This window comes from Gymnoscopelus braueri, assembly GCF_963280865.1.
Source record: "Gymnoscopelus braueri genome assembly, chromosome: 24".
Classification (NCBI taxonomy): Eukaryota; Metazoa; Chordata; class Actinopteri; order Myctophiformes; family Myctophidae; genus Gymnoscopelus; species Gymnoscopelus braueri.
The window spans coordinates 12,456,571-12,465,573 of NC_137626.1; the positions used below are offsets into that span (position 1 = coordinate 12,456,571).

The 9,003-nt window shown below is 40.8% G+C and overlaps 1 protein-coding gene across 1 annotated transcript; it reads right to left on the reverse strand.

Annotated features, from left to right (window-relative positions):
• Positions 1-611: 611 nt before the first annotated feature.
• Positions 612-4,890, reverse strand: LOC308080701 (tubulin alpha-1A chain-like). The gene is made up of 4 exons (XM_080422648.1): positions 4,776-4,890; positions 3,653-3,875; positions 1,953-2,101; positions 612-1,854 (listed from the first exon to the last, which is right to left on the reverse strand). Exons 1-4 carry the CDS (start codon positions 4,776-4,778, stop codon positions 877-879), a joined length of 1,353 nt encoding a protein of 450 aa, XP_080278774.1. The 5' UTR covers positions 4,779-4,890; the 3' UTR covers positions 612-876.
• Between the last annotated feature and the right edge of the window lie 4,113 nt (positions 4,891-9,003).

Genomic DNA, 9,003 nt, shown 5'->3' on the forward strand with positions numbered 1-9,003 from the left:
CTGTCGTAGGACGGTGTCGCTCGCTGAAAATAGCAGATTTACAAGCTCAAAGTGCGTCGCGACGTGACACGTTGTGAGCTTGCAGTGAGTAGTTGATATTTTATACATAGGCTATTTGAAAATAGCAGATCTACAAGCTCACAACGCGTCGCATCGCGACGCGTTGTGAGCTTGTAGATCGGCTATTTTCAAATATTTCGTACTTTTACTTTTGGTACTTTAAGTACATTTTGATGCCAATACTTTTGTACTTTTACTCAAGTAAATTTTTAATTCTGGACTTTTACTTGTAACAGAGTATTTTTATATTGCAGTATTGGTACTTTTACTTAAGTAAAGAATTTGAGTACTTTTTCCACCACTGCATGTGCACAAGACATTTAAATGGCATTAAGCGACTGACCCTGATAAGAGAAAACTAATCTAAGCAGTGAGTGTCAGATGAACCATGCCACTTGAGATTCGTTTTGTTGTTAGTTGGCTTAATTTATTCACACAGAAAGGACATATTTGTGCACCAAAATACACTAAGCAGATCATGAAAAGTTTGAATAGTATAGTATACTGCTCAGGCTATATAATATTTAAGTTAGCATTCATATAATGTTGATTGTCATTTAAACTTGGAAACAATAGTAAGACAGATTTGACAAAATCTTTTCTTGAATTCAACCAATTTCAAGTCACGGCACAATGAGTCTGGCTGTTTGATTCTCCATGTCAAATCATGTTTGATTTAATGGGACATTACTCTGTGACAAAGTTGATATTAAAGGTTTATTTCTTACATTTTCATATGAATTAATGTTACATAACTGGTAGAAAGAAAAAAAAGAACCTTACAGTCATTGATTTTGTGACGTTTGCTTCTGAAGCCTAATATTCTTCCCCCTCCTCTCCCTCGTCCGCGAGGGTGTCGGTGCCCACCTCTTCGTAATCCTTCTCCAGGGCGGCCATGTCCTCTCTGGCCTCAGAGAACTCTCCCTCCTCCATGCCCTCGCCCACGTACCAGTGGACGAAGGCCCTCTTGGCGTACATGAGGTCAAACTTGTGGTCCAGGCGGGCCCAGGCCTCGGCGATGGCCGTGGTGTTGCTCAGCATGCACACGGCCCTCTGCACCTTGGCCAGGTCTCCTCCGGGAACCACGGTGGGCGGCTGGTAGTTGATGCCCACCTTGAAGCCCGTGGGACACCAGTCCACGAACTGGATCGTGCGCTTGGTCTTGATGGTGGCGATGGCCGAGTTGACGTCCTTGGGCACGACGTCGCCTCGGTACAGCAGACAGCAGGCCATGTACTTGCCGTGGCGGGGGTCGCACTTCACCATCTGGTTGGCCGGCTCGAAGCAGGCGTTTGTTATCTCGGCCACGGAGAGCTGCTCGTGGTAGGCCTTCTCCGCGGAGATGACCGGGGCGTAGGTGGCCAGAGGGAAGTGGATACGAGGGTACGGCACCAGGTTGGTCTGGAACTCTGTGAGGTCCACGTTCAAGGCGCCGTCAAAGCGAAGAGAAGCGGTGATAGAGGACACAACCTGTCCCATCAGCCGGTTGAGGTTGGTGTAGGTGGGACGCTCGATGTCCAGGTTCCTGCGGCAGATGTCGTAGATGGCCTCGTTGTCCACCATGAAGGCACAGTCAGAGTGTTCCAGGGTGGTGTGCGTGGTCAGGATGGAGTTGTAGGGCTCCACCACGGCCGTGGACACCTGAGGGGCGGGGTAGATGGCGAACTCCAGCTTGGATTTCTTCCCGTAGTCGACGGAGAGACGCTCCATCAGCAGGGAGGTGAAACCGGAGCCGGTTCCTCCACCAAAGGAGTGGAAGATGAGGAAACCTTGGAGCCCAGTGCACTGGTCCGCCTGAAGAAATAAATCAGGGAATAACATTTAATATTTTGTTCAAAGTTAATTACAACATAAAAAATCTATTTCATACTATTGTATAAATAAAAGCTTACCAGCTTACGAGTCCTGTCCAGAACCAGGTCAATGATCTCCTTGCCGATGGTGTAGTGACCACGGGCGTAGTTGTTGGCCGCGTCCTCCTTGCCGGTGATCAGCTGCTCAGGGTGGAACAGCTGGCGGTAGGTGCCTGTACGGACCTCATCTGTAATGGGAAAATATCCATTATATTGAACATGCCTGTTACCTCCACCAGCTGAGTTGTTTATTTGTTTGTCTGTGTCTGTCAACAAAATGACTTGAGGCGTATTTTTATTAAACTTAAAGAGGTGGTGCCATGGTTTTGCACTTTTTCTGTTTTTCATGTGTCTGAGGTTGATAGAACTTCATTAAGAGTGGTGGTGTTTTTATGGTGTTTTATGTCTTCTCTGACTATTTTGAGTTTCTTCCTGGAGGCTGAAACCTTGAGGGTCAAACGTGCCAATAGAAAAACAGCACTTTAATGACACAGTAAAATTATACCCTCCCCCTCATTATCATAACACAACAGGTGTGGGCATGAGGAGGAGGAGGGACTAGGACAGGTTGGTGGTGCTAAGGTGGTGGAGGAGGTGCTAAGGTGAGAACCAGGTATACTTAATGAACTGGAGGCGTGTCCACATAAAAACATAATTTTAACACTTTCTGTACACTTTTTTGAAAAAAATCTTCCTCCTAGTATAACCATAATACCTGATGATTATGTTTTAGGGGGGGGGGGGGGGAATCACTGAAAATCACGGCACCCCGTCTTTAAAGTAGGTAGATTCCAAGGATGTCTCAAAGAGATGCCTAACTTTTGGGTCGAAAATATCGAACACCATGGTCAAATCGAGAATGAGTGGGTGTTTTTTTATGAAACTGGCTACTTGATAATCACTCATATACCTACTGAGTGATTGTGTGATAGTTACTGGCTCCAGTTGTCCATACTGTATGTCCCTCCACCCAATCACCAAGAAAACATGATCTTTCCTGGTTTATAATATGACCATTCTGATGTTACAATAAACGTTCTGTTTTAATTCTTACAGAAGTATCTTTTGAGTGCAAACTGTGAGGCTTCAGTTTTGACCCATTAAGACCTGGAACGCATCTGTGTGTCATTTTTAGATTTCTTTGGGCTATTCAAAAATAGCAGATCTACAAGCTCATAGCTCACAGAGCACAGAGTGCCGCGCTATGAGCTTGTAGATCTGCTATTTATTTATTTTTAATCGTGAAAATGTGTGCAAATCTTTGAATATTTGAATATTTTTAACTCAAATCTTCGCTTCTGGGGGTCCCTGGAACAACATATTTTGAGATGGGGGTCCGCGGCCAAATACATATAATTTTGGGGGTCCTTGACATGAACAAGTTTAAGAACCACTGATATACAAACATACATTTTTTTTTAAAGAAAAACTGTTAGGATTTAGAAGACATTTTGTAGAATCCCCAGAAGCAATCGCTTTAAAAAGATTTGCACAAACCTTCACGGTTTCAAAAGAAAACAGCAGATATACAAGCTCATAGCGCGGCACTCGGTGCCGTGCTATGAGCTTGTAGATCTGCTATTTTTGAACAGCCCAAAGAAATCTAAAATGACACAGATGCTTCCCCGGTCTAAATGGGTTTTAATCCAAAACATTCATTGTTGTGTTCAATGGACAGGATAATGAATGAATGTTTTTTTGTTAAGAGATCACTTTCACTTTGAAAACAACTGATTTACCTATGACTGTTGGCTCCAGGTCTACAAACACAGCCCTGGGAACGTGCTTCCCCGCTCCGGTCTCGCTGAAGAAGGTGTTGAAGGAGTCGTCTCCGCCTCCGATGGTCTTGTCACTGGGCATCTGACCGTCCGGCTGGATGCCGTGCTCCAGACAAAACAGTTCCCAGCATGCATTGCCAATCTGAGCTCCGGCTTGGCCCACATGGATAGAGATACATTCACGCTACGGGAAAAGTGAAGTGTTTACATGCAAAAATGAGAGTATACAGTATACAGTATATTCATGATTAAATATTTCACAAGTATAGTTTTATACTTGTATGTGTTTCCTCTTAGTGAGCAAAGTTCTTAGGCTATAGTAAATAATTATGCTAGTCCACCATGAGTTGAGTTGTACAGTAGCTTCCAAGGTAAGGCGTCAGTTTTAAGAAATAGTTGCTAGACCTACTTTATAATGTATTACTGAACATGTCATACATAAAGGTTACTTCATCATCAAAATAGCATTGTTTATAATTAGAGGTTTCTAATAGGTAACAAAAAAGGACAAATTCATGTTAGCAGTCTAACATGAATTGTGCTTTTTACCCAAACAATCGTTTTCTAACATAAGATGACACTTTCTCCAAATGGTGGCCGGCTCATTTTGAAGTACACAAGGTTGAAGTGCATGTCTTTAAAGGAGGAGTTCACCCAAAAATGACTTATTTTCTATCAATTGCACACCCCATGAAGCCTTGAATTCATGGATTTATTTTTATTTTTGTGGCATTCCTAAGCCAATAATTTGATGACTGGGTGTGTTTCCGGTAGGAGACACAAATAATCTACTTTGTGTCTCCTACCGGATACATTAGCCGGTAGGAGATGGGAATCAAATTATTAGCTTAGGAATGCGACAAAAACTAAAAAGAATCCATGGATTCAAGGCTTCATGGGGTGTGTAATTGATATAAAATAAGTACTCCTCCTTTAATGCCTTAAGAAATTGACAACTTCATGTTCACAGAATATAGAAACATTTAGGCCTATCCTTTTGTCGCATCACAAATATCAACATGCATTCTAACATTATCATTTAGTATTTGTATTAACATTTGACCATGAATGAAAAAGGCCTCACCATTTTTGATTGCTTCAAAGTAGTCTCTCGCTAAGCTGTGATGTGCCTGGCTCTGGGACCTTTGTTGTGTCAGGTAAAAAGTGCATGGAGCACCTTTATAGGCACGGGGTTGCTAGGCAACCAGCTCGGCATGTTGTGGTAACCAGAGAAGCCAGAGAGACCAAGGAGCGGGGCAAACAGAAAATCCGCTGCTACGCTCTCCTGCACAGATCGAAGGAATGGCGGCTGTTGGTCACACAGATGGCTGCCTGGCAACCAAGATTACGGCAGCTGTGAAATGTGACCCATATATTGTTCCCTTGTCCCACCATGTGTCTGCGAGAAACAATATCATTCACTGGGATTAGCCTATATACTTTAGGCCTGTGACCTTCCAATTATGTAGTGGTGGAAGAAGTACTGGGATATTTTACTTAAGTAAAAGTAGCAATACCATAATATAAAAATACTCTGTTTACAGGTAAAAGGCCTGTGTTCAAAATGTTACCTGAGTAAAAGTACGAAAGTATTGGCATCAAACTATACTTAAAGTACCAAAAGTAAAAGTACTAAAATGTTTGAAAATAGCAGATCTACAAGCTCACAACGCGTCGCGACGCCTCAACATTGTACTTGAGTACAGTACTTGAGTGAATGTACTTGGTTGCTTGCTTTACACCACTGCAATTGTGTTATCGCTTGTCTGGGCATTAATCCAATGAGCCGTGAAATTCTAACCAGCTACTGTATCTGAGAAGTAATGAGGATTGATCAGGTCATCATCATTTATCATCATTTATCATCAAGTCATCATTTATGTCCCCACACTAACTAATGACTTTCAACTCACACAATTCTATTCAACTTTAGGTTAGACCAATTGACTCAAACACCAATTGTCCATTATCTAAAGGTAGGATCACATTCATTCTCAGGCAGTGGTGGAAAAAGTACTCAAATTCTTTACATAAGTAAAACTACCAATACTGCAATATAAAAATACTCTGTTAGTAGTAAAAGTCCAGAATTCAAGTAAAATTCAAGTAAAAGTCCAGAATTCAAAATTTACTTGAGTAAAAGTACAAGAGTATTGGCATCAAAATGTACTTAAAGTACCAAAAGTAAAAGTACTAAATATTTGAAAATAGCAGATGTACAAGCTCACAACGCGTCGCATCGTGACGCGTTGTGAGCTTGTAGATCGGCTATTTTCAAATAGCCTATATATAAAATAGGGTTAAAGTGGTTAATTTATGTTTCATTATATCATGATTTGTATCTGAAAAGTAACTAGTAACTAAGGTGTTCAAGTAAATGTAGTGGAGTAAAAGTACAATATTTCCCTCTGAGATGTAGTGGAGTAGAAGTAAAAGTATTGGAAATTGGAAATACTCAAGTAAAGTACAAATACCTCAAAATTGTACTTAAGTACAGTACTTAAGTATATGTACTTAGTTACTTTCCACCACTGTTCTCAGGAAGGAACATGGATATCTCCCTCTGGTGACCTGAGTAGTCTGCAGCAACAGATCACTGTTGTGTGACTGCATGCGGGTTGAGATTAATTTGCAATGCAAACGTGATGGTGGACATGACAAGCGCCTAATAGGGGAAAACCTCAACGTGCGCTTCCCTCAAAGCCAGGTGACATCTGAGAGGAATGCTTCTATCCTGAGTGTAACAGAACACTAACTGATGGAAGTGTGTGTGCGCATTTCCGTGCGAGTTTTATCAGGCCAAATTGCTTTCAAAACATGTAAGGAGAGTCCTCCTTTTTTTTGGCCCCTTCAACAATTTAGAGATTAAAATACAATCAGTTAATTATCAGAGCCAGAGGGGGACAACGACAACACAAAAAAGATTCCAATGAAACGTCTGTCCCACATAAGTAAGAATGCAGCTCCCAACCACGTTTCTAGGATCAATAATCTATTAGGCATTTCATGCTGTGGTGTGCCTACTGTGCAGGGCCATGGCTCCTGGGGATTAACCGTAGCACATTTCACAATTAAACCTCCATGTATTCATCATCTAAATGAGAAAACACCTGAAACCATCAACTCAACACAAACCTTATGGTGGCCTTCTCACATTCCAGTTGCCTCCAGGCAGTTGCCATAGCAAAGACAGAGACAGAATCCCCTACTTAGTGCAGATGTTTGGTGCAGAAATAAATATGAAAAGAAAAACTCTGAAATGTAATGTGCAATTATCCAATAAACAGTGGTATTAAAGGGGACTTTTGCCCCACGGTTTTCTTACCTTTTCTATGATGTTATGATCTAGGATGAATGGTACAGTAGAAAAATGTCATAACTCCATCCCGGGTCCGCCACAGCTAAAAACACAAGCCAATAACGTGATTGTCTTCAATGCGCCGGAAGTCTCGCTAGACGAGATTGAAATCTCATCAAGCGAGAAAAAGCTATCAAAATATGCGATCTAGTGCAAGGCCTATTGGCGAGCGTTTTTAGCTGTGGCGGACCCGGGATCGAGTAATGAAATCTTTCTACAGTACCATTCATCCTAGGATATCATAACATCATAGAAAAGGTAAGAAAACTGTGGGACAAAAATCCCCTTTAATAAAGCAGTTTTCAATCATGCTAGCTTTAGCAGCTGCATGTATCAGAAAACCTAGCATCACCAGGCACACACTGTAAATGTTTAACACTACTCACCTCAGTTGTATAATTGATTCTGAGGAAACAAAATGGAGAAACATTTACAGATTCAGAGCTTAAACATTTGGTACAACATCATTGCTGTCTGGTAGAAACCTTGTATCTCCACTGTTCAACTTGTTTTTATAATGCCCTACTTCACACTATATAGCCGATCTGCAAGCTCACAATGCATCATGATGATCGCGACGCGTTGTGAGTTGTAGATCGGCCATTGTCATTACATTCTTTTATTAATCCATTAGGTTCTAAATAGCATTCATGGGTTTAACTTAACCTTATTGAAACATGCATATGATGCATAATATCCACACATGCCATATCCAAGTTAATTTCTGATGATCATCATATTTTTCTTTTTATTCATTTTCTTCATCTTTTTGGCAACTAAAACTAAAGGATACTATAACTAAAATAAAGATGTCTCCATCTACTGTACAATCAAAGGAGCAAAACTGACCAAAGTCATGAGAAGTAAAAAAAAAAAAAAGTTGACCCTTGGGGTCAAATCTCCCAATGAAATTTACAAAGAATTAAAGGAGTAGTTCACCCAAAAAAACGACTTATTTTATTTCAATTACACACCCCATGAAGCATTGAATTCATGGAGATTTTGGGGTTTTTGTCGCATTCCTAAGCCAATAATTTGATGACCGGCGGAAAGATGCTAATGTATCCGGTAGGAGACTCAAAGGAGACTCTTTGAGTCTCCTAGCGGAGAGACCGCCGGTCATCAAATTATTGGCTTAGGAATGTGACAAAAACAAAGAAATCTCCATGAATTCAATGCTTCATGGGGTGTGCAATTGATAGAAAATAAGTCATTTATTGGGTGAACTACTCTTTTAAGACACAAAAATAAGACTACACCGTATGCCTCCAATGTTTCTGAATGCTTGGACACTATATTGTTTGAGTCAACGTCTTGTAACATTATCCAAAGCATTAGAATTGTAACCGTAGAGACACTGGGGACAAACTTTTAACATTTGCATTGTTGGGACTGCAGAACAAGCTCCTATAGTTACCATGGCAGCAGACTGTTTACACTTGGTTGTCAGCTGATCCTAAAAGCACTGTTCAAAGACCCTGGTTACCCTGAGGGACAAACCACATACAAAGTGATGTTTATTTACAGTACTGGAAAAAGTTGTACTAGTACTCACATTTTTTAATCAAGTAAACGTATCAATAGGCCTACCGCAATGTAGAAATACTCTGTTACACAAGGAAAAGTCAGGAATTTTAAATGTACTTGAGTAAAAGTAAAAGTACTCATTATGCAGAATGTCCCATTTCACAAGTTTTCAAATGTACAAAATAAATGTACAAGCTCACAATGCATCACATTGTGAGCAATAGAGCTGGGTAATGTTTTGTAATAATCAAAAAGTAACTAGTAACTAAAGTTTTCAAATAATAGTGGAGTAAAAGTATAATATTTGCCTCTGAGATTAGTGGAGTAGGAAAAAGTGCTGCAAATTGGAAATACTCCAGCAAAGTGAAAATACCTCACCTCACATACTTAAGAAGAGAGAAGGATGGGGCGAAGCGGGGGTGAGGGG